Source organism: Neltuma alba, unplaced genomic scaffold, assembly GCF_004799145.2.
Source record: "Neltuma alba isolate B1F8T4 unplaced genomic scaffold, ASM479914v2 tig00012917_pilon, whole genome shotgun sequence".
Classification (NCBI taxonomy): domain Eukaryota; kingdom Viridiplantae; phylum Streptophyta; class Magnoliopsida; order Fabales; family Fabaceae; genus Neltuma; species Neltuma alba.
In genome coordinates this window covers 137,715-164,227 of record NW_021637284.1, presented here as the reverse complement: position 1 = coordinate 164,227, position 26,513 = coordinate 137,715, and the positions used below count along the sequence as shown (strand labels likewise).

The window sequence follows — 26,513 nt, the reverse complement described above, 5'->3', positions numbered from 1 at the left end:
AAGCTTATACGAGTATTTAAGCAATGATATTTAATGTTGGGCTTGAGTTGAAAGCATATGAACTTGATTTATTAAACATAAGAAGACAAGTGACTTACAAATGGTATTTCCTCCGTTTCAAAATATATATTTTTTAAATTGTAATACATAAATTAAGATTTAAGAAATACAATCAACATATTAAATTTATATTGACTACATCATCAAATTTGCTCTCGTAAAGAATTTTCTTGCACGCTCATATCACTCAGATAAATAAAAATATAATACAACAATAATTGAAAAAACTGTCTTGAACTTTTAAAAAGACCTGGCAAAAGAAACTTAAAAAGACATACAAGATGAAAGAAAAATTTTCTCTTAAGGCCATCTACATTGTGATGTGAAACGGAGGGCGTAGTACGACTTTTAGAAATAATATTCCCTTTTTCTATGAAAAAAAATATAATTATATCTTTCAAAAAGTCACATTACCTTAAATATACGTAATGACATCATTAGCGATGGAGGTTTCTAATCTCAAAGAATATAAACAATATTGTGGATCTACATTCATCGTTATTAGTTTGAGGACCTCTACGTTTTATTTTGTCACGATTAATACACGTGCCATGTAACTATATTAGTATATTTATATAAATTTAGCTTTTCAAAATAGATCTAGCCAGAAAAAAAAAATAATATTGCTTTTTTAAGTTTTCGTCCCTCAAATGAACAAAATGCATCTAGTTGAAATGACAAATAGTGATCAAGAACTGGATCATTACTCATATTTTTTGTCATCACTAATTAGATCTAAATTATAACGAAGAGTAGAGGTACCAAGGCAGAGTTGGCTTGGTAGTGTAAAGGCCCACTTGATTCCCCTAAATCCCAAGTTTGAGTCCTACGAGCACCTATGCTGGGGAGGAATAGCTACGATTCTACGAACACCCAACCGGATTAGTAGTTTTTAATTTAAATATTAATCTAAACATGCACAATTTCATAAGTCTGCGTTTGCATGCGGATCTCATAGGCCTTTGATTTATAAGGTGTTTGAATTAGCTTTTCAAAAGTGATTTTTTGGCATTCAAGATAAGTACTATCTCTGATTTTTAATATAAAAATTAATTGACTAATTTAAGCAGATTAAAAAAATTAAACAAGTTAATTATTTATAATAAATATGTGTTATATTTTCTAAAATATTCTTATTAATGAAATGCATTCGCTAGAATTATCATTATTGCAAGAAATGCTTTAAAAAATAAATAAATACAAAAAACAAAATATATTGAGGTCTCATATTTAGAACCAAAATAAAATTAAACAAATTCTTATATTAAAAATCAAATATAGTATATGAGAAAAGTTTTTTTTTTTTTTTGGTTGCCGGGATTTCTGCATACGCTGAGACTCGAACTCGAGACCTTACTTAAAGTGTACCAAGCCGCTTACCACTGGACCAACCCCTGTTGGTAGAAGAGTTTTATTTTGATTTATATTAAAACACTTTTTTAAGTGTTTTTAGGATTTTCGAAGCACCCCCTCCTCAGTCAAATGTTTTCGAACTGGGCTTGTAACTATCGGCCCACATCACATGAACTGGAAAAAAAAAAAAAACAACGAAGGCAGCTATTAATAATTGCAACCTGCAGGTTGATCCGTTTGAACCTCCGACTTGGGAGATTTATCAAAGACGGCCTCCATGTCCTCCAACGACCTTCCCTTTGTCTCCGGCAGGAAGACATTGTAGAAACACCAAGCTATGGCGGTGGCCCCGGTAAAGACAAAGAATATTCCGCCCATCGTTATCTTCTTATAAACTGTTATGAACGTCATAACCACCGCCACCCCCATAATTCTGTTCACAACCGCGCAGATTGCGAGCCCCTGTGCTCTCAGCCTCAGAGGAAATATCTCGGAGCTATAAACCCACGTCACAGGCCCCAATCCGATTCCCATAAAAGCCACAAACGCATACACAGCCACGATGCTGAAGCTTACTGCCCACTGCAGCTCCTCTCTAGAATGTTCCACCATGGTCAAGCACACACCCAATCCTAACAAGCTCACCACAATACCTCCCGAGCTGACGAGCAGCAGAACCCTCCTCCCCACCCTGTCCAACAAGAAGGCTGCCATGAATGTGCATATAGTTTTGCTAATTCCCATTCCAAGCGTGGCTAGCAGCAGCTTGCTCTTGTCGGTGATGCCTGCTTTCTGGAATATTCTAGGCGTGTATACCAGAACGCATGGAATCCACTTAGCTGCATAAACAAGTGCAATCCCGCCGCCGCAATTAGAATTCTCCTTACTGAAGCTGAAGGCTTGCACAATAGGACTTTCAAAGCTCCTGCCCCACCCCTGCTTTGCTTAGGCACCTGAATATTATATTAATCCACACAATCAACGACAGGCCATTACTGCATGTTGAATAGATATGTATGTATGTATAAAAGCCAAGTAGCCGCAAAAGGATATATATTTAAAACTAGAGAATGAAACAAATCTTTAGTTCTTGTTATGGTGTTAATTTTCGTACCGGAACGATGTCTTGGTCGCAATTTGCATCGATGCCAGCAGCAATTTTTATATCCCTCAAGCGCTCTGTGACTTCGCGGTCAGAATTAGAGACAAGTAGAAGAATCTTTCTGGCGTCACCGACACGGCCTTGCATGACCAACCACCTGGGAGACTCCACCATTTTTAACATGAGAATGGCTAGACCTAGCGAAGGGATTGCCGTGACACCAATCATTATCCTCCATCCCAGTGTGAGGCTCAACTTTCCAAACACATAGTTTGAGGCGTAGCCAAGCAGGAGTCCTATGTTGATGGACAATTCCGGCACGGAAGTTAGAAAGCCTCTGGAGGAAGCCGGTGAGATCTCGGCGCAGTAGACCGGTGCTATCAGCATCGCGAAGCCCACCCCAAATCCTGAAATGCATCTTCCGATCATTAGGACTGGGTATGATGGGCCGTAGCCCATCACGATGGAGCCCAACGTGAAGAGGAGGGAAGCTACGATAATGGTGTAGCGCCGACCGATGACGTCGGAGATTCTGCCGGCGGCCAAGGATCCTGGAAGTGCGCAAGCGTTTAAGATGCCTGCAAGCAGCTGTACTTGCGGGTCACTGATTTTAAGATCGTCCTTTATGAATAATAGGGCTCCGGACATAACTGCTGTGACTGAAGAGAACATAATATCCGGTTAGCAACAAAGAAAATTGATGTTTCAATCTCATCATCTCGTACTTTCATAATGAATTAATTTAAACCATGTATTGATATATGCTCTCATGTGTTTTTTTCCGACTTATTTTTCGGACAAAATTCCAAGGTAGGAACTTGTTGGTCGTCGTATGATAACAATGATTATATCGGCGAGAACGAGAACTCACCGTAACCATATATCATGGAGATGATAGAAGCAGCTACCACAGAAGCGCAAGCATACTTGTTGAGTTTTTGCCAACTTTCTTCAGTTTCATCGACACCATTCTCCCCTGCCATTTGGAATCGTTCCTCCCCCCCCCCTCTTGCCACTGACTTTATTTGTCGTTGTGCTTCTGTGATCTTAATATTACAGCTATATATATATGTATATATATCTGATCCTTATACTTTATATGGAGAGAGTTTTCTATCTGGAATATGCTAAAAAAGTGTATAACGATATTTTTAAAATGAGTCGAGTCTTAATCTACTCGGTAAGAAATCATTCATTGTAATATTTCTCAATGTCTAAGAGATTACTTAATACATAATATATTTTTTGTGAGCATTGATTTTTTTTAATCTAGCTAGTATCCCCAGTTAATTATAAGACTTTCTAATTAATTAACCCGATTCTTATAACTAATTATTTTTATTGAGAACAATTTTAATATTTTACAAAAGAAAAACTTTAACTAACTTTATTAATCTGTGTAAAACTGTTATTTGGTTTATATCGAAAATAAAAGGAATATAAACAAAGGTCAAAGAGAAAGCACAAAAGCTACCTCTTGGATCATATTTCCCCTCCCTAAAATTCTCTTGGACTGACTCTTCAAGGTGATCGGAGAGCTATATCAGTTTATTGAACGATGTCATCTAGTTTTCCATCGCAACACACGCTTCATTTAATTATATATATACAAATATATATTTACATTAGTTTAATTTAGTCTTTCATCAATGGATTCAGCCGGAAAATATGAATCTATTTTTCTAAATTTCCTGCCCGATCGACAATGAACAAAACGTTTCTATAGGAGCTGAAATGACAAATATTGAGCCGCAACACATGTATGTGCTAGGCCCCACGTACGCTTTGAACGAAGGGGCTTGTTTCACTTTGAAAACATTAATCAGCATATATACCAGTTGATGATGAAAGGACGAGATGAGAGGCGCTTTTGCCATCGCATCTAACTATCTTATTATTGAATATGAAGTGGGAGATTTTAGGCATCATGAAAGTGTCTGTTAACTGGGTTCTAGCTTTCCCCTGAAATCAAAAGCCCCACCTTTTGTACATATAACAGTCAAATGATGATGAAGGAAACGACGACCCTGTAGAAACTCGACCGTTTCCTTCTCTTCAAGTATTGATGGCTATTAAATCCCCCTGTTCATGCATGGTGTACTCGTCGTCCTTTATTTCTGCTTTTGCATCTAGTTTATCAGAGTGAATATTACTTCCTGTTGTTTTTATTTCTCGAACCGACTCTTCCATAATTATTCTCTATCTTCGCTACTATTCATACCTGATATAGGAAGTTTTCTAACCGGCCAATACTTAAGCAGTATATATATGACGCTGTTATTTTTAGAAAGTATAGGTCTTAATCTCCGCTGAAAGAAACTGGTTTAACACATACTGAAATTCTCCATCTCATGATCTGAGGTATTATTATTTAATATACAAATAAAAGGTGGAAGAGAAAGCGCTGCCTCTTCAACCTTATTTTGCCCCCGAAACTCTCTTGGAATGACTCTTCAAGCAGATGATTAGAGAAGTATTCGGTTTAATTAGCCTTTTTAATGGAATTTGTAATTAAGATGAGATTTTTTTTCCAATGAAATTATTTATAATATACTTTATTCTTAAAAGAAGGAATTAAGGCTGAGAATTAAACTTCTGTGCACATATTTAAGAAATGAGAGTTTCCTCATATCTACTTTAATTAACTGGATGTAAACCAAATTTGTCTGATGATCTTCATGTTAGATGTGGAGTTTTATGACAAGACAAATTTGATTAACTATAGCTTGAGATTTTTTGTGTTGGAAAAAAAGTAGAGGTTGCACGTCTTTTCAATGAAACTTTATTTTTTCATCGCAACAGGCATTTCATTCAACCATATATTTATACACAAAATATGAAAGCTTAAAAAAAAATTCTCCTTCCAATAAACAATGTATTTCTATAGAAGCTAAAATGAAAAATATTGCCCACACAGAACTTATGCTTGATGAAGCTATTCTGGGAAAACTACATTTTAATTTAAATATTAAAAAAATACCAATTAGCTGTAGATGTTAAAAGAGAAATTAAAGCCTAAAACTTTGTCAAACGAGTGAAGACTAAATGTCTCTTAAAAGCAAAAACAAACAAAGAAAGGAATCAAAAAGACGTGCATATAGATGATTTTGTTCCCTTGGATCCGCACCTCCATGTTCTTGAAGAGGTGCTTCTTTGGATTGACTTTTCTTATGTTGCACCAACATCCACAGATTCAACATTCTACAACCCACAAAGCTATATCCAGGCCCCACGCTTTGAATGAGTTGGCTTCTTTTTTCCTTTTTCACAATATTAGCATTCATTCAAGCTACAATATAATGATGAAAGGACGAGAGGTTCTTTTGCTTTCGCAACTGACCATCTTCTTATTGTCCATGGCAAAAGATTACCAATGAAGTGCCAGATTTTTATGCATCATGCATGAAGGCGACCACTCTTTCGACTTCTGATCCGTTTTATGATTCAGGTGCTTGCTGCGTTCTGACGGCCGGCCCCTCCACTGCGTACCCATACATATATATTACCACTGTGTTTTCACTTTCAACCTTCCCTTCTCAGTCTCATCAGCTGATAATTAGCCTTTCTTCATCACTTTCAACCATTCAAGATTAAAAACTGACACATATAACTAATAAATTAAAGCTGAAGATAAATTAACTGATGTGTGTTGACTTTTCTTGAAGCACATGCGTATTTCAGGCTGCATACGTTTTGAAAATTAATTAGGAAACCATGCATTTAAAGTTCATGGTAACACAAACATGTAGGGGCCTCGTTAAGTTCTGCATCTGGTGGTGGAATCATGGCTGCTCTGCACAACAATGATGTTCTGTCCAATAATTCCCAACCTCTTGGCATTTACCGGGCGAGTTCTGTTGTGTCCTTTCCTTCAAAATTAAACCCGGAAAGGGGGAAAAAAATTAAAAAAGAGGAAGAGTAATGAATTAGATCGCGAAAAAAAAAAAACAAAACAAATTTGTTAAAGTAGTGTTGTGTGTGTGTCATGTTTGGAACTTTGGTAAGCGTTTGCTGGAAAACTTGGAATTGAAATGAAGATATGAATATTTGGGTGGGAAAAGGAATGTTAGGTTCAGTAACATATAGTGAACAAAGCAATGTGTGTGGCTGGATGAACAGAAACAAAAATTAATGGGCAGGCTCTGAATTTTGGGGGATCGGACAAGGACAACAAAGGCTCCAGGTGAATGCAGAATGGGAGCACGACAGACCACGTTTTATTCTTTGTTCTTCTTTCATCAGCCAAAGAATCCATCCCATCCGATCCCATCCCAGTACGGCTTGATTCGAGCATAGATCATCTTCACCACTACTGTCTCTCTCCTTCAAGCCCACCTTTTGAGAATCCCTTTCCTTTGCCGTCAAATGAACATATTTTCAATTTCATGACAAATCATCAAAGGAAGGTCAGTGTGCTGAAGTTGAATACTGTTGGTTATATGTTCATGATGCACGCTTATATTATATTATGAACAGCTTCTACACTAATAAACATTTCAATCCCATTTTGACGCTAAGTTGGGTGATAAAGAGTAGAACTGTGTAGGGGCAAATGCTACCACCATGCTATTACTTTTCTTCTAGCCAAAAGATTATTGGGCATTAAAAAATGTCCTCTTTTCAAACTTTGAATAACCCATTCCATGATTTCAACATGAGGGGAAAATGATTGACGTCCAAATGACTGATGACACCAGAGGGCAAGGTCAAAAGAAAACTAAATTAAAAGGAAAAAGAAAAAGAACACCAGAGGAAACAATTATAGTTTGACGCGCGCTTTTCGATGGATTGTAAAGGCAAAGCTTTTTGTTTAAAAAAAAAATTAAAAAATCAAGAATTTTAGTATTTTAGTTAGGAAAAGAACATATTTTTTAATCAGGCTTCAAACCTGAACCCTGAAAGCAGTGCTAATTGCTAAAGAAAAGATTATGAACGCACTGTTTTTTTTACTGCCCAGTACAGTGTTTTCGGAAGCTTCACTTGCACAAACAAGGTATCTATATATGTATGTCAGTATGGACAGAGTGATAGTTTATTATGATAATTTTTCGAAGCTATACCTTAAATATCTCCTTTTAAAAAACAGATGACAGAAGTTATGAACCAAATGCCTCGGTCGACTGGTAAAAATTTTTTGTCCGAACACGTTTCAAATGAGCTTCCACAATTTTTATCATGCATACATTAAAATTTGTTCATCTTAGCTTCCATTTGTTCAAGTCGAATATCAATGACAAAAATGCCGAGTCGAACTAAATTTCAACTACTCTCAACCTAACTTTCATTTTTTAAAAACTAACATATGAGTATCTCGTTGCATAATTTTTTTAATTAACAAAATATAAGATTCTTAACTGGTGTTATTAGAAGATACTGTCTTTTTTTCTTTTGTCTTTCCTAGCTATATTAGCTAGCTTCATTTATCCAAGGCGCCTCTTTTTGGGGGGACAAACTGATAGATGGGCGAGCTCTACTATATAAAAGGAACCTGGCCTTTTTACGGGCAAACGGCTCCGGGAGAAGCAGGGAGAAAATGGCCAAACGTTTGAAGTTTAGAATATGCCGTGTCTTTCAGTCTTGCCGATCCAAAGACCCATCTGTACTACCCTCCAACCCAGTCCCTTGCCTCCTCCCAGTCACACCCACTAAACCTCATCGCTCCTCGCTCCGCAGCCACGTATCGTCTGCCTTTGAATCTGTTGGCTGTGGCTTCCGACCAAGACCCACCCTCTCCGAAGCCGATGAACGCCGCAACGAACCCCAGGACTTCCGATGGGAACAACAAGACAAATGGCACGTCGTCGCCAAGGTATGCGCCCCAGACAACAATACCACATCTCGCCGCAAAATCTACAGCTCCTCAGTCTCCGGTGCCTCCGATGACGACGACGACGACATCTTGCCTCTCCCACCGCCACGTCGTGCGAGGAAGAAGAAAGGACGGGTTAAGAAGAAGAAAACGACACCGAGGTTTCGGGTGAGCACCTCCTCCGCTGACAGCTGTGGCTTGTTTAGCAGCGATGGCCACAACGATATGGACGAAGAAGAGACGGAAACCCTAGTTTCGTCTTCTAGAAGCTTCTCCACAGACTCTTCTTCCGTCGAGTTGAACTCTCACTTGGGGAGTATTTGCGAGACGGCAAATCAGCACCAGGGAGTCAAGAAGACGAAGCCAAAATCAACGAAGAAGAAGAAGAAAAAGTGTAAGAAAAAGAAAGATGGAAGAGCAAGCTTTTCATCGTCGCCGGCGAGGGTGTCGATGCTATTGCGGCTGATACCGTGCAGCGTGGAGGGGAAGGTGAGGGAGAGCTTTGCAGTGGTGAAGAGATCGGAGGATCCTTACGAGGATTTCAGGAGGTCGATGATGGAGATGGTTTTGGAGAAGCAGATTTTTGAGGAGGCGGATTTGGAGCAACTCTTACATTGTTTCTTGTCTCTTAATTCCAGCGAACATCATGGGGTTATTGTCCAGGTTTTCGCTGAGATCTGGCAGGCTTTGTTCACTTCTGCACCAACAACATTTAGAGAATGAAATACTTGCATGTTTTTAAGTAGTATTCTAAGTTTCATTATCATTTTATCAATGTACCTTCTCATCTAAGGATGAGACGGATCAAAGGTAGGAGTACTCTAACTTTTGGTGAAGTTTCACTTGAAAATCTCCCATCTCCTCGTTCCCATAGTTTTTCACGATTATAAATGGAAATTGGATTACGGATGGGATCCGGTACATTTTCTCTCGGACTGATGGGAGGAAGATGATGGCTCTAAGCAAAGAGCAGTGGCGAATGGCTGCTGTGTCTAAATTGGCAATGAAGTTTTTTCATCTCATGACTAAGGAATTAATGTGCATATACGAAATCGGGTTATATATCACCTGTCCCTACGAAGCATTTACTAATTAAAAGATGTCTCTGAATGATAAATAAACACCAACTTTATCTTAACCTGTCTCCGGTAACAATCATCGTAATCAATCACTAGCCTCTATTTTATTATTTATATATAGAGTAGTAATAATAATGCATGGGAAGTTGTTTGGCTTTGTTCTCTCCCCCTTTTTGAGGGAGAAAGACCCGTAAACGGAGGCCCTAGACAACGCGGGGTTCATTGGATCCTATCTATTTCACTTTCGGTTAGACTGATATTTATATTATTTATTCTTTCTTTTTTTTTTATGTCAGTTCACCTCTGATAGGTACTCCAAACACCAAAAGAAGGAAAATGTCTGTCTTGATCACGGTTTTAATTTTCTGGGCCTTCAGTGATCTATAAATCTTCATTTTACATATTCTCTTCCTAGTGGGCCTCTTCATACATACCTAATTTTTCACCAATAGAGATTCATCAGCGGCAACAAACATGACGAACAATACATGTAAAGCCGATGGAGAACTCCTCTCCTCACCACGCAAGTTTGGGGCTTTGAGATGGCCACTCCCCTGGAGGTTTTCCTTCCTCGGTACTTCGTTGCTGGGTAGTTCCTGGTCGTATATATCGTACGTTGTGCATATCTATCGCTGTCCCTTTGCATTATGTCAAAACTCAAAAGAAGAGCAACCATCTGAAAGACCATCCCCACCTTCTAATTAGTTTTCGTGAAGTTCACGTCATCGGAATAAAACAAAAGATCAAAGCATGCCATTGATACAACTTACTGGAAGAAGTAAAATTCAGTGAATTCCTCGCTCCCACGGTATCAGACGCTTCTTGCTGTGAGATCAATAAATGGCGCACTCATTCCCAAATAAACGACAACTCTTTGTTCAGTCTGCGACAAGCATGAGATAAGAACACGGGAAGAGAAAGATTGACACTGATGATGGTATTGGAGAAGAGAGATGGGTGTTTTGCATCATGCGTACGACGGTGAGCCTGTTGGATTCTTTGTCGTATCACAGCATGCTGTTTCCTTCTCTCTTCTTTTGGTTTAATCAGTGGGCCTACCCGAGTCAGTAGTGAGTCACAGTATCGCGGGGATTCAGTTCTCTTTCCACCCTTCGATGCAACCTAACACATATTAACCTACGCCTCGGGATTTGTATCTCTGATGAATGTGGCTGCCTTCGTGATTTATGGTTTCGAGCGGGAATCGTAAGGAGAAGCTTTATTAATTTTCTTGTGCCGGACGGCTCCTCTTTTACTGGCCCGCTTGCTGACCCAAAAACGGGAACTTTGAGTTGGTGTTATTTTGTGGATACGTATGAGTGAGCGTGTTGATGTAAAATTCAAATCTCTTCTCTCTGTTTTTTTTTTAAGAAAAAAAAAATAGGATGTACAATGATACAATCCATTATGAAACTGCCGTACTTTCATCTTCATCTTTGACAGGACATTATCTATATACTTTTTTTTAAAGAGAGCCTATTTAACTATTTTAGTTGGATTAAAAAAATTAAATAAGATAGTTAATTATAAGAAATATGATATTTTTTTTCAAAATATCATAATAATTTTTTTTATATTCTTATTTCCTCTCCTACTTGAATAGGCTTAATTTAGGAATATAAAAAATAAATCTTACATTTAGAATCAAGATTAATTTAATAATTAGATCTTATATTAAATATGAGAGGAACACATATGTAAATCCCTTCAAATTAAGATTCAACCTTGTATTTTTCTGAGTCTTAAGTCATGTCCTTGTTAAAAAGATTACGAGGCCTTTCAATGATCAATTTGTCAATACCAAATCACCGATAACTAAGCAAAAGTACTGAGAATTGCGCCAGACATCAACTCAATTCACCTGAAACTCAATGCAAATGCATGATGTTACTCCACTCTTAGAAGAAATATATTCAATCTTTTTAACGTTGGTAGCATATTATACACTGAAATTATTTTTCATTTTATATTTTTTTTTTCAACCTTGAGTATCTATACAAGTAGTCAAGTACATGGGGATTACGGCTAGTTTTAAATTTATACACACCCACTTTGTTATTATTAGTTTTTTTTCTTTTTGGTTAAAGAATTAACATTGAGGAGTGGCTTTAACGATTCAATCTGGTTACCTTCGCTGGCGACGTATATTGGGCTGGAAAAGAAGCCAATCCGCGACGGGGAATTATTATACAAGGGATGAGCCGAAACCCCAATATTTAAGCAAAGACGGCATATTAGGGTCGTGACTCTGCCGAGGAATACCGCAGTAATGATATTTAATAATGTATTAAATACAGAACAAATCGGCTTTCCGTCTGCAATAGAAGCGATTAAGAAGGTGTTTGGGTAAGATCAAAACTATGATTTCAGAAGTGTTTTTACAGTGTACGAGATAAATATGTAAAGGAGTTTATCTCGTTGCAAAAAAATACTTCTGAAAAATGCTTATTGGGCTTCCCAAACACCCCTTAAATCATAGAACGGAAAATAGAACAAACCGACAGGAGCAGCTTGAACGAAAAAGCTCCTATGATAACTTCCAAGTTACAGCGCTTGGGGATTGGTTCACCTAAAACTAGAAGGCTCAAACCACTTGCAATTAGACATCTCATCTTAATTATTCAAAAAATGATGATGGAAGGCAAAAACTGGACTAATCTGTTGAGTTCAATGGTAGTGTCCATTAACGTTAACAAAGTGGTCATGGCATAGGCATTGAAGGAGGCAAAAACACAGCCTATGATCTCCTAGTAGTTGCCCCAGAGTTCATTTTATTTGAAGCAAACGGTCAGATATTGTAACAGGTCCGAGTTTAAGGAAGACGCAGCGTCCTTTCTAAGAGAAGATCCTTAGGTTGGCCACAGCGATAGGGTCAATTTGCTTTGAAATGCCCTGACGAACACGTAGCGGAAAACTGGTTTCGAACCATTTCTTTTGCTATTCGCGACATTCTGGCAAGTTCTCCTGTTTGTTCTTCTATCCTTGACGTTAAATATAGATGGCCATCATCCATCACAAATACTAACATGGGATGTCAATGTTGATTTAAAAAAAAAAAAAAAAAAAACCCAAAAACAGGATCTATGTGAAAGGCTGAAGATCTAACTGTCAATTTTCAAAATTTTATGGAATGCAAGTAAAATCAGAGGCAAAAAGGACGCTGCATCTCCCCACCCTTTTCAATGCACTCGTAGCAGGATTGCTTCAAATTGCAGTGCTCCAGTAACCAAGTGGCAAAGCTATCAGACTCCCCTAGCTTCATCCACGACGACCGGAGCGTCAAAATTCCCAAGTCAATCACAATTAAAATAGCTATCTTTGAATCGTCGGAAAAAAAAACAATTCGGGAAAAGGGCGTAACGTGACACAAGCCTGATTCTGGACCAAAGGACATAAAAACAGGGGGGCCGCAACAGAGATTCAGAGGAGCAGCTGAAAACAAAAGGCAATCTTCAAAATTAAAACACAAATCAATTGCCAAAAATATAATGCGAAGCAGGATGATTTGTACGATTCAAAACTTATTGTATTGAAGCTTTCGCACTCTTTCAAGCTCATCATATATAAATATTTGCCGGCTTGTAAAATTGAAATTTTGACTTCCAGAGCCAAGATGTGGAGCAATAGGGCTGCCCATAAGGCTCCTTACCCTACAATCCAATCAAAGCCGGGGCCGGAGTAGAGATAACGTTCCACTCAGTGACCTGTGACTCTGAGAAGAATCCACAATATAACTTAAGCTGAAGCTTTTTCCGCCTTATCAGACTCGGCACTAACAGAGGTCAGATTAAGATTTTCCTCAACCTTTGCCCACGCTTTCAACATATGGGGAGGAAACTTCTTCTTCATAGTTCGAATCAGTCCTTTAGCCTCTTTCTTCCTTCCTTTCTCCACTAACCCTTCCGCCAAAATCTTCAGCGTATTAAATTCTGGAATCTTGTGTATTGCTACGCTCTTCTTGAAAACTTTATATCCTTCCTCGTAATACCCGTTTCTACACAAATAATATACCAGAGATCTAAATGTTGCAGCGTTGGGTTTGCACCCATTTTCGCGCAGTCCCTTAAAAACCGCTTTCGCTTCATCCACCATTCCGGACTTCAAATAGCAAGTCATCAAGGAATTATAAGTAACAATGTCAGCTTTAATGCCAGCATTTGTCATTTCATCAATCATGGCTTTTACTTCTTCCGGCTTTCCCTTTTGCTCAAACATAAGCCTAACATTATAAGCCGCGGCATCCACACAACCCTTCTTATGCATTAAATTCCACAGCTTCTCAGCTTCGTCACGTTTCCCCTTCCTGTACAAAGCATCCAATATTGTAGTGTATGTAACTACGGTGACCTCCACGCCCTTCTCGTCCGCCTCTTTCACAAGCTCAAGCGCCTTCTCAGGTTGACTTACTACGCAAAACGACTTCACTAAAATACCGTAAGAAATCTTGTCTGGCGCCAAGCCATACTTCTTGGGAATTTCATCGAACAGCAACGGCACCTTCTCAAAAAGTTTCGATTCAATGCAAGCAGATAAGAGGGCATTAAAGGAAAGAGCAGACCTTGGAGTACCCAAATCGTCCATTTGATTATAAGTATTCAATGCATGGTCGAACATACCGGCTCGACCATAGGAACGAATCAAGGTGGATAAGAATGGCTCCTGGGTGGCTGCGGGGTCATTCTTGCGGGACTCAATGAGATTCTCGACATCAGAGAAGCGGCCAGACTTAGCCAGACAGCGTACCGTGAGATCTTGTACGTAGCGGGAGGATTCAGGGGAGGCGAATGTTTTGGAAACGGAAGAGTATATTTTAAGAGCCTCGTCTGGGTCGTATTCGGTCCGAAGCTTTGATTTTGCTTTTGAGATTGAAGGGGAGGTGGTGGAATAATGACGTATAAGGCGTATCACAGCAGTCTTGTGCGACATCTTTAGGGTTTAGCAGCGGAAGAAGAACGGCACCGAGTCGAACAGAACTACTCGCGATTGAAAGGCGCTGCTATTTTTTTTTCTCCCCGGTGATCTAAAAGGAGACGCTGTTAGTAGGGTTTTACAGCGGAGGTCAGAGTGCCATTACCCGCAGCTTCAAAACAAACAGGTATTATATCATAGTGTTATCAATTATCGTTATCAGTATATATAATAACCACACACCCTGAAAGTCACCAGTGTATTTCATTTCAAATTTTATACCATGTATAGAAATGTTGTTTAAATAGAAAAATATCTAGTTCCTCATATACATCATGCCAAGTTCTCCATGTGTATATATGATTAAAAAATTTAAAATAATAAATATAAAAATTTCACCTATTCTGTTTAAAAAATCAATTTAACATTTTTCTTATTTTACCTCACTACAACATCTTGAAAAAGAGTTAGCCAAAAAAATCCTAAAAAAAATCACCAAATACTTAGATCAATTGAGAGGAGTTATTTCACCCTAATCAAAAGTCATAGGTTCGATCTTTTGAGAACGCAACAGCATGTAAATAATATGATCGCAATCCCTATAAGTCTTATTATGACCTAATTCAAATTAGTCTTATACCGACTGCATATGCAAAAATAAATCCTGAAAAAAAAATTAATCTCACTTTCTTTAGAAATTTTCCAATTTTCTGCCGTATCATTTCCCCAACTATATTCACACAAGTGATTATATATCATTAATAGTAATACTTTAGAGTCCAACTATTTCTTGCGAGTTTGAAGAAGACGACCATTTTTTTTTATCGCGAATCACTTTCAGGGAGTATCTAATGGGAAAATTAAAAAGTTCTTTATTACAGATACCCTTTCCGATGCAGTAATTAAGAAAGATAAAGGGTATACAATTAACATTCCCCTAGGGTCTGCTGATTTAATTGATTGATATCAAAGTAAATAACATTCTAAAGGTTAGTATCTCTATCACCAAAGACTTGGGACTTGAGAAGTGCAAGCTCGAGCACAAAGTCTTAACCGGAATTCCAAATCACACTCATGCAATAAGCAGATGAAGCGGAAAGTATGATCATGTATATCACTGATCAAATCTGTCCTGTGGATCCGCGAAGATGGTCCGTCACTGGGCAGCTAAATATTTTCTCCCTCTTTTTGGTGGGTGAAAGGGAATCGAACAAACTATTAAGGAGATGAGGCAGAAACTGAATTACTTCTTCAATAAACCAACGGTTTAAGCCTAAACAGGTGTACAGGAATATATAAGCAAGGGGGGGAAAAGTGGGGATATGGGATGAGATAATGGGATTACGGCAATTCTGACTTTCCCAACAAGTCTTGATAATGATTGCGCTTTTCCCTTCTTCCAAGAAATGAAGCAGGGATCACGAATGAGCTCGATGATGTATGTCAATATGATTGATCAGTAGTAGGACCTACAATTTTTGCATAGTACGATCATCTGTTTTCAAGACCCATACAGAACCTCTTGAGACACATAACTCGTTCATGACCTGTGGCAAACGAATAAAGTAAAACAAGACATTACTTAATTAAGATATTGATAGTTGAAAGGATGATAACGGCCTGCTGCAATATTAAAGAAACAGAACAGAAAAGATAGCACAGTAGAAATAAGTGAAGGGAAATCCTAAAAGGTTTTGATATCAACAATCAAAAGGAAACCAAATCAATGTATAAAGCCCACAATGATTCCAAAGCCCATTCCCCAATACAAACAAATCAGCAATGATCTAGCACGAGTCACACAGAAAGACAACACATGAGCACTTTACATTCGAGAGGCTAGAACTCTCAGCACAAAGGGTATTTAAAATGCATCTTACTTTCCCCATACCAAAAGACTTCTTTAAACCAAAAGGTGGCTCTCAACTACTCCATCCACACCTCATGCCCCATGACTGAGCATAGAGTCCCACTAGTCCACCACTTCCTTTCCCTTATAGTCAGGACCCTTGGGAATAATCTTCTTCACCAGCATATCATTCCATTCCACCCCTTGTGTCATCCTTGGTGTCCTCTAGTATGTCTTAGCAAAACCAGCAGCTATTATCAAAGCATTTTACATCATCTTCTAGCATTCGGAACATTTTGAGGTGAATTGCCGATATTTCACTGGATATGGCAGTGCAGCTACGCATATAATTAATTATCCTGTCTAAAGCCATCAGTTTTATCCAAGAGCAAGGACCGCTATTAGTCATTAACACTCCCAAAAACCAGTTTAAGCCTTTAAAACAGTGGAAGATGTTTAATTTCCAGTGTGCTCCTGCTCCCCATACTACAAGGAATTATATGACACACTGGATGCATATTTCACCATAATACTAAAGAATCCACATATTTTTGGCGCAAAACTTCCTCGTTTCACACATCATAGAATAATGTTATCAGTTAACCCCAAAAAAAATAAAACTCGATCAAAAGCCAATAATTTGGCAATCAGGTTAGCGTAATATACTACAGCCACCACGTATATTTAATCAAGAAAACATGGACTCATGAAAATAATATTATATACCTTGCTATACTCGCTGTTAGTGACCTCCCTATTGAGTTTTCTTTTGGCAGCTTCAAGTACCTCAGCTTTCCTTAGCTTGGCATTGGGTCCACTTCCACGCAGCATATCAATTACAACATCCCTGCAAGAACCAACTAAATGAATTTAGCAACAAAAACTTTTACAATGTACAGCGGATCATCAACAACATTGATATTTTCTGTTTCCTGTGGGGTGGTATTAGGAGAGATAGCAACCTAAAATGCTCATTCGGTGATGACTTCAGGACATAAAAACCATGGATATTGGACGCAGTTTCGCTTATGACGGCCTGCAATTCTTCTGGTGGAGCATCAAGTCCAAGTGCTGCATCTATAGCAACTTTAGCAGCTGACTTTGGCTGCATGGACTGGGAAACCGCCATTCCACGCAATTCATTGCATATTTTTTGAAAGCTAGCAGAATAAATGAAAATGAGATAATACAATCGCATCCAAAGCAACAAGATGAAAATAGAAACCTTTTATTAAGAGAATTTTACATCCCTAATGAAAGCAGGATCCATGGGCTGACATCCAAAATGAAGTCAAGAAAGAAATTCTATTATATCAAAAATGAAAGAATAATAATATGCAGTGAAAAGGACCTGTTTTGGGGTTACACTCCACCCATAAGCAAAATAGGACTGGTGATGAGAGCACATTGCCCCCTTGCCCTCCTTCCTCCATTTAAAACTACTAAAACGAGCAGATAGAAATTGTAGCAAAACTTCATATTAACATTTTTTTTTGACCGTTTGAACAGTACTTGCTATAAACACATTTTCTATCATTGAGTTCTCAAGGAAATAATTTAAGGAGAATCAGAACTAAGGAAATTAACAAATTCTAGGGAAACATTCTGGACCTGGTGTATTATACATCCTAGTTTCCTAAATATAAATGCAGGGGAAAGCTAAGAAGGTGACGCATTTCAGCTTCAAACCTTTCCACCTTTAAAATTGTGCTTGGAAATGATTTCATAAATTTATTTTCTAAAATAATAAAACAAGATAGAACCAAACAGAACTGCCGTACACTAGGCAGACATCTAAATATAGGAGACTCCACAAGGCCATAACCATACCTGCAAACAGGATGAGTTTGGAAGAGTTTTTTAAGGGCAATTGGAAGAGCATGTCGGGTGTCACTTGACATGGTCATCCTCATAGGAGGTACTCCACCTACACTTGTTGCATGTTTATCAGAAGTCGCTACCTGTCCAGGCTTACTGCCTTGGCCAAGCTTTGGTACAGCATTTTTACGAGGTTCACCTTTTCCAACTTTGTAAACAGCACCATATACCCGCTCTTCCATGCCCTCCATAATGCCTTTATACTTTGCAACAATACTGGGATAGCGTTTTATGAATGATTCATCAGGATGCTCTCTGAACTTCCAATAGTCAATAGGTTGCACGCTAGATTTCCAATCTTCAGTTCTTTTCTCACCGAGAACATTCAGAAAGTTTTTTATATGATTACTAAGATGTTTATTAAGATCATTTCGAACGTTGAATTGGGAAAGCTGAACCTTCAAATTCTTACTAAACAGGAGCAGTGCAAAATCTCTGGCCAAACTTTCCACACCACCCTCAGGATATAACAATGCACTTTTTGGAGCCCAGAGTCCTTGCACTAATAGTGCATGTTGCTGCAGGAATTCCAGAAGTTGCTCCTCAGAGTATTCAGGAGCAAAGTGCTTAATAGCACTAAAACGGTGTAGTGAAGAACCCTATCAGTCAAAAAGCAAACAAATGGATGGAATATTACACAGCTCTGCTGAGAACACTGCAAATATACACACTTCAATCTTTCTTCCTTCCTTCTTTTTTGTGTTTGAGAGTAGCATAAATGAAAAATAGCAACCACATAGTAATTCGAATTGAGAATAATTCTTAAGGGGGGCAAACAAGCATCTCTGGCTTTTGGCATGTTATGAATGAGGAACTACATGCATGCCAATTTATTCACCAATAGATATGGTTACTCAATCATGATGCTCCGCTATTGGCAAATGAGAAGAAACAAAACTTTAACAACAAACTTTCAAAGCCAATTGTCAAAACCTGGTTACCATAAGAAAGATGCTGACTTCATCCTTGCAGAGGATGGTAAACGGTTCATTGGTAAGACTGGATATTGAACATTTATGTTGGTGGATATGCTGATGACAATGCTTTTGGCAATGAGACATGGGGGAATACGGCAAGGATAGTACTTGTGAGAGAATCAAAGAGCAAGGTCAACTAAAAGCTCAAGTTCACATCATAATATTAAAGACAATAGAAGCAGGTTCAAATAGTGCACAAGATGTTCCATGATATTCAATGGAGAAGACGGGAAGAGATGACAGCCGCAAAACTAATCTACTGATTAATTAATGGTCCCTAGTGTTGTATAGTATTTACTATTCTTTGAGAAATACAGAATCATATTAAATATCGCTGTTAGAATTGTAAATAAAAACTGATGGGTCAAGTTTTTATACTCAAAGACCAAACAATAAACTAAGTGTGATGATACAGTACGCTGAGACATTTCTTTTATTAACTTAATTATGTAACATTTATTATTATTTGGCAATAGAGGTAGCTTCGGAATTAATTAGGGATCAAATATTTAATTGAGGATTTGAATAAAGCCTTTGAGTATTGGATTATGTCTGCATATCAGACCTACCGCCTACGGTCGGGTTAAACCATATATTTCATTTGAATGTGCATAGTCAATCTTAGAGGTAACCTCTTTGTATTATTGAACACTGAATCAAAATTTGAAGTTTGTTCCTTCTTGTTTCTTTTCCCTTCAGTTCCCTTCAAAATCAGAACAAAAGTGGAATCCTGTTTTTTCCATCCTCCGGCGTAAAATAGTTGCCACAAAAGTTATTAAATGTAATTCTCCCTTAAGAGCAAAGTGAAAATAAATGAAATCAAAATAATCAAGAATTACCCTAAGAAAAAAGCGTAGGCAGTATGATATCCATACATTACAGCAGAAAGATAGAGATTATACTGAAATAAATTGGGACAAACCTCAACAAGTAATTTCTTAAGACGTTCTTCTGGAGGTAAGGATAGCAGATACCTGAAATAGCACCCATTCATAATAGTAAAAATAGTAAATCCACTCGTTGCATTTGCAATATCAGCAACAAAAGCCATCAAATCAATAAGGGTAGTCTAAGGCAAATCAACATGTTACAAAGCACCTTAAGAAAAAATATACCGCTCTACAGAAGAAGGATGAGCACAATCAAGATGAAAGCAACCCTACTTATGTTGAATAGGTAAATGAGATTTCCAGGATGTTTTCTTTAAGTCGTCTTGGGTACAATAAAACTGATCAATTTCCAAGAATCTGGGGAAAGTAGCTATCCATCTACTTGAGGAAAATTTTTCAAAATATCAATTATTTGATTAATTGTGATTAATTTTGACTCCCAGGCAACTGCCCTAGTGCCATGGCTTTTTATCTTTATATTTTTTAATGAGGTTTGAATTGACTGACAATTCCGCCAGACCTGCTAGCTTGCTGAGGTCTCAAGATAGGAACTAAAAGGAAAGTGAAGTGGGCAGAAAATATAAAATAAAAAAATTCACAACAGCTCACTGAGTCAGTGCCACATACCAAGAAACTGAATACGCAGGATATTAAAGGAAGACCATACCTTCTAGAAGGACCCTTGGATAACATGCTGTTGCTCACTCCAGGACATAGAGAAGCAACGTAATCGTACCTTTAAATCATTAACAGAACCTTATAAAACAAATAAACTTCCAAATTCAAACAAAGGACTGAGTCCATAGGATACAAATTCTTACGGGCTCATTGTAAAGTTTATGGGAGAACTCTCTTGTGCCACCATCTGCCGCAAATATCTAGATGAAAGATCACTTTTGGAGCTATGGTACTTGAGAGGAACCCAGTACTGGATAAGAAAAGGACAAAATGAATGATAGCAAAATGGATAAAAAGAAAGATAAAAAACCATATCATAAACAAAATTTGACACAACCCATGCGGCCAACATATAGAAAACGAAGAAACAGTGTGCTTCTTCAGGACAACAATTTTTCAGGTCAGCAATTCAATTAAAGCAAACATAGGCCCTATATCGGCAGACGGAAAACATAGATACAAATAGTGTCCAACTTTTAAAAGTGAGTGTGAGTGACGATTACCAAAAGCTAAACATATGATAACAAACCCACTTCACAAGCTACTATATGATTAATTAAAATGCATAATTGCCATAATAATTTATAAGATAACCAAAACAAGACTGCAGATTACAGTTTCAATAGTTTTACCTCATCACCATCACTTTTTTCCCCGACTGAAGATTCCATCTGCTTATTCTGCAATAAGTAAAATAACATAATTTCATGAATCAATTGGAGATCACCAAATATGTTGCCACACGGAAGCAGCAAATTTATCAATAAAACTTTCAAGAAGAAATACAGTAACCTTGTAATAAGTGTGTAAGACAACTTGTGAATGAGCCGTTTAAATAATGAGATACCACAATATGTAGTCTTTTTTCAAATAAATTTGGCACAAAAGGCAACTCATGACAATATCCAAGCTGCAATACTGCATAAATAATTGCCAAAGACGCATATAAGCATATAACACCAAGCTGATTAAGACAGGGGAGAAGGAGCAGCCGAAACACCAAGCAAAGATACCTTTAGGAATTTATCATATCTATTCCTTTATATTACCGCAAAATAGGGTTCCAGTGCTTTTTTTTGGGGGGGGGTGGTTTGTGGGGAGTATATTGTACATAAGTTTCAACTTAGATTTTGTCAACACAACTGTGCATTCCCATGAAAATCATAATAGTACACTTAACTGTAAAAAGTTTTAGCCTCTGAAAAGGCGTCTACAAGGTAAAATAGATATACACTAAACGGCAAAAAACGCTCTTATGCCACTACATTGCACTGGATGTTGATAATACACAAGGTGACAGCTAAACCTAATTTCATACACGTAATTATCAGTTAAATACCTGCTTCTTTGATGTAGCAACAGACTTTTCTTCAGCGGAATTCTCAATTTTGATAGTGGCATTACTGCTAGTAGAGATATTGGCCTTTCTTTTTGAGCCACCAGAGTTAAAATGTTCTAAGGATGGTCTAAGCTGCACGACTGCATGAATAGGATGCAGGAGTAACTGCAACACAAAATGAAGCAAGTAAATTCAAAAATTTCTCAAGCAATGGAGAAATAATGGGCTCGTAATATATAAACAAATACTCCCTCTGGACCTCTGTATAAGAAACATATAACTGTTTTACATGGACCAAGGAATATAGTTAAGATCAATCAAAATGTTTGAGATTTCATTTTATTAACCATATTGGTTGTTTGACAAGGGGGCTGAATGTGATGATGCCGACTTAATTATAGTCAATTAATGAGGATAAAAAGAAGTTTATAATAAGTACACAAGAAAATGGAGGTCCAGAGGGAGTACTTCCAAGTAATAGACAAATAATGGATCTGTTATGTTTATCTATGCTATATAATCAGCAATTTGTCAGTATGCAGAGGTACTTCCAATACAATGTTATGTAAGTGACCATCATCTTCCAACTTTAGAGGAGCATTTAGTGGAAAAGGGATCCTCATAGAAACAGTTGAACGTATAAAACTTTCATTAGGGGAAAAATTGAAGTGAACCAGTGGCTTCAGATTATCATATACCAAAAGAGCACTTTATTGGTGAATTATTCAAAGTAAAGGTGCTCAGCAATAAATCAATATACATACCTAACATAATGCAGTATAATCATCTAACCCTGAAACTTAAAGGCCAAAATAGATTATGAAACTTAATACCTTATTACCCACAAGAAGCCCAACAGCATATCCATTTGTACAAGGTGGCTTCCACGAAGTCGATAAAGTCTGAATAGAAATAAAAAAATAATTAAAAAAAAGACACTAACACCATGATGCATGTGAATCCCACGATTGAGTAGTATTCTGGTTCTGCTGATTTTAAAAATTTTATCCCACGTATTATCGAGCTTCACAGATATGCCTTTAAGTCCTGAACTCCTGGACTCCTAGTTACTGAGTGATTATTTCTCACCACGAACTACTGATGATCAAAATACAGAACAGAAATACACAATTATGTTGTTCAATCTAATTCTAATTGGTGTATAGATTTAGAAGCATCTTTAGGTCAATAGCCTAAGGACTTCCGCAAGAGATGAATCAGATTACTCCTAGGATGAAAGGAGGGGCATATTATATGTATAACAGAGACGAGGTTGCGAAAACTCACCTCAACCCTCTCAATGCCAATTACAGAATATTGATCTCGGACACTTTGATATATAAATATGGTATTAGAAACCTAACTACAGCTAATATTCTTTAGAGAAGTAAAAAGATGGAAGAATGACCTGTTTCGTCATCTTAAGTTTGCTAGCAAACTCCCTGTCATGATTACTAGACTCCATGTCAATAGATAAATCAACCTCTACTTCTGAACTATCAGGTTTCAACCTGACCTACACAAAGGAAAGAAAACCATATAAAACAAAGTTAAACGAATGTAGCACACAGAGAGAGAGGACTCTCCATGTTCGCGAAATGTATGAACATATCAGTCTAGAAATAAGTAAAATATCGCACCTCTTCACATCGATCATCCAATTCATACGGTCTCCAACAAGGTCTCAGAGGATATTGCAGAACATATAACTGAAATGACAAACCAGAAGTAGACGCTGAAGAAATGAGTGTGTATGAGAGAGACAGAGAGTAAACAATCCAAAATGAAACTCACTGACAGACCTGAGTGTCAGTGGCAATAGAAGGTGTGAAGAAGACGTCAATTTCCCGCACAACTGTATCTTCGGCGCTGTCTTCATCCATAGGTTCATCTTGTTCGGGTTTATCATCACCCTCTGACTTGGGGTCCACGTCCATTTTAATGGCGCCATTGGGAGCCGAGGATTCTTCCTCTTTCGTTTTGGCATTCACTGAATCAAATTCTCGCGGTTCAGGTTTAGACCATGATTCAGGGGCTTCAGTCTTGGGTGCAGATTCTTGTGGTTCCAGTTTAGGTTTTAATTTAAGCTTTGATGATTTAGGCGCGAATCTGGAGACTCGAGAAGGAAGCTTGGTCGGCGCATCCAGGTCGTCAAGGTCCATATTGGAGCTCTACTTCTGTGCCGCTCCTGTCCAGTGTACACAACTCTAGTGGAGAATTGGTGGGAAACGGTTACTGGAAAGAGAGCAAGTGCTCCGAGGCTTTTGGTGAGGTTTGGAGTTTACGGATGGCAAATCGGCAACGAATTTTCCCGGGCCGAAATGACGAGACCGAGGGCGGCGAAAAAGGGTTTAAAAAGAAATAAGAAGAAATTGGGCATGCGCAGGTTGCCCCGTATTTGGTTTCCCGGGAATTTGAGGCTGGCCCATTGGATTTATCAGTATTTGATTAATTTTATTAAAAAAAAGGAATAGTTATAGTTATTACATAAACAATTGGTTAGTTAAGATTTATTAGATTTGATTAAATCACGATAAAATCGTGAATGATGATAACATTATTAAATTTCATTATTTATATCCATGACTGTAATATAAGATATTTATATGTGGAAATTTATTAACAGATGTTAGATGTGGTAATGCAGGGTGGCGGTGCGAATACGGGTCAGCCCGCGGCGGTGCGGGCCCAAGTAGCCTGCACCTTGGCGGGCTGGCAAAACCTCCAAGGCCCGCTGGCCCGCCTACATATTCTTTTTTTTGTAATAAAAACTATTATTCTTAATATAGGTTGAGCTTAATTTGAAATGTTAAAATCAGGCTTTGAATCTTGAATTTGAGTAGTGAGTTATGATAAAATAAGGTGAAGATTAATTTATAATTTAAGAATATATTTTTAAAAACTAATATATTTTTTATAAATAATTAATTTAACTAATTTTTTTATTCAAAGTAATTTAGTTTTCTTATCCAAATTAATTAAGTAGATATTTTATGTATAAATGTATAAGTATCACATGTTTATTTAATTTTATAAAGGCTTTTATAGTGACACAACAAATAAATGAGAAATAAAAGATGGACGATGATCTTCGTATAACTACACACAGAATCACAAATATATAAAGTGTTTAATTACTTATGTAATGATATGAAAGAGGCGATGTTTAATTGTTCATGTGGAATTTGAGGGTCAAAATATTTTAACTATATTAGGAATTATATAAAAAAAATTATAAAAAAAGTGGGCCAGCCCGCCAGCCGCGGTAGAGCAGGCTCAAAACAGTGCGGGCTAGAATAGCCTGCACCTTGGCAGGCTGGCATATTGCCAACCTGAGCCCGCTTTTTTTGGCGGGTTGGCAAGGCTCAACCTGTATTACCAGCTCTAACAGACGTGCACCATTTAAACAAAAACCAAAGAGACCTGTTTAGTATTACAAAAATTTGATCTCATATTTTCAAAAAATTAAGTACCTTTTTACAAGAAGGCAAATGATAATTTATTTTTTTTCCTCGACACAAAAGCCAAAAATAATTTCCGTGTTGTGTATTTTTATTCTTAATTCATTCTTCTTGGACACCAACAGGCCCTGGGACCTAGGGCGAATATGGGCCCAAAACTGCCAAGCGGTGTCCGCCTTTTGAATTTGGCCTGTCTTGTCCACCCAGGCTCCGGAATTATTGCGATGATGTTTCAATTATAGTCTTCATAAAAGATACACATAACCACTCAAAAAAAAAGAAAAAAGATACACATAATATTTTAACAATTTAAAATATTTAAAAAAGGTTTAAATTTTTATGAAAAAATTATCTACCAACAAAATTGTTTGGGCTTTTATTTTAGCATATAAAATAATGATTATGAATTAGACGCCGTTAATTTAACTTATTCCAAGTTTATAAACTGTTTTTGTATTGCTCAATCTTGTGATCAATATTTAATTATTTTATAATAACATGTTTAAGGATGTGTAGATCAATGTCAAAAATGAGTAAGAAAAAAATTGCACAGCCTTTCTGACCTGGAATAGGATGTAAAAAATTTTAGATTTCAAAATAAGGAGCACAGCATAACTTGAATATTTTTACGTGGAAGGCAACTCAGCCCACCTTAAAAACAGAGTCTTTTTATACCTTTTTTTTTAAACATATTTATTATCAGTTTTTCAATGGAAAAGATGACACCGTGTATAAACTTTTAAAATGTAATATCACATGTTTGATTGTTTGGGAGATATTAATACGCAATGATTAACCTAATTTAAACCAATTCAAATTGACTCAAGTGACTCTCATCAGTATGGCCTAGAGGCTACACCCATTTAGCAGCACAGCAGTGAGATGGAATAAGAACAACCATGTCCCTGTTCAGCCGCCAATCTATTCTCTTGACGGATCCGTTAACGCGGATGAAATGTGGAGGATCTTTATTATTTGGGTTCAAACTTTTCCCCTTTCTGCAACATCCTAGCAGTGGCAGGCCAGTAAAGTAGATCACGCATCTGAAAATCACTAGAAAAGAGACATATAATTTGATAAAGGGGGCGGATGGATCTGATTTGCTTGCTGAGTCTAATCAAGGGATGCCA

General features: G+C 37.5%; 3 protein-coding genes and 1 pseudogene across 3 annotated transcripts; 1 reads left to right on the top strand and 3 right to left on the bottom strand.

The window, feature by feature from the left end:
• Positions 1-1,620: 1,620 nt before the first annotated feature.
• On the bottom strand, positions 1,621-3,498 carry LOC114732527 (probable polyol transporter 6; annotated as a pseudogene).
• A 4,550-nt stretch (positions 3,499-8,048) lies between these two features.
• LOC114732548 (transcription repressor OFP7-like) lies at positions 8,049-9,163 on the top strand. The gene has a single exon (XM_028919834.1). It carries the CDS (start codon positions 8,049-8,051, stop codon positions 9,045-9,047), a length of 999 nt encoding a protein of 332 aa, XP_028775667.1. The 3' UTR covers positions 9,048-9,163.
• A 3,691-nt stretch (positions 9,164-12,854) lies between these two features.
• Positions 12,855-14,419, bottom strand: LOC114732517 (pentatricopeptide repeat-containing protein At4g36680, mitochondrial). Its single transcript, XM_028919803.1, has one exon. It carries the CDS (start codon positions 14,327-14,329, stop codon positions 13,139-13,141), a length of 1,191 nt encoding a protein of 396 aa, XP_028775636.1. The 5' UTR covers positions 14,330-14,419; the 3' UTR covers positions 12,855-13,138.
• Positions 14,420-15,160: 741 nt separating this feature from the next.
• On the bottom strand, positions 15,161-24,230 carry LOC114732516 (DNA-directed RNA polymerase III subunit RPC5). Its single transcript, XM_028919802.1, has 13 exons — positions 23,725-24,230; positions 23,563-23,631; positions 23,331-23,438; positions 22,756-22,824; positions 21,923-22,087; positions 21,216-21,263; positions 20,727-20,833; positions 20,573-20,641; positions 19,938-19,989; positions 17,991-18,637; positions 17,123-17,320; positions 16,887-17,007; positions 15,161-15,858 (listed from the first exon to the last, which is right to left on the bottom strand). Exons 1-13 carry the CDS (start codon positions 24,082-24,084, stop codon positions 15,781-15,783), a joined length of 2,091 nt encoding a protein of 696 aa, XP_028775635.1. The 5' UTR covers positions 24,085-24,230; the 3' UTR covers positions 15,161-15,780.
• Positions 24,231-26,513: the final 2,283 nt, after the last annotated feature.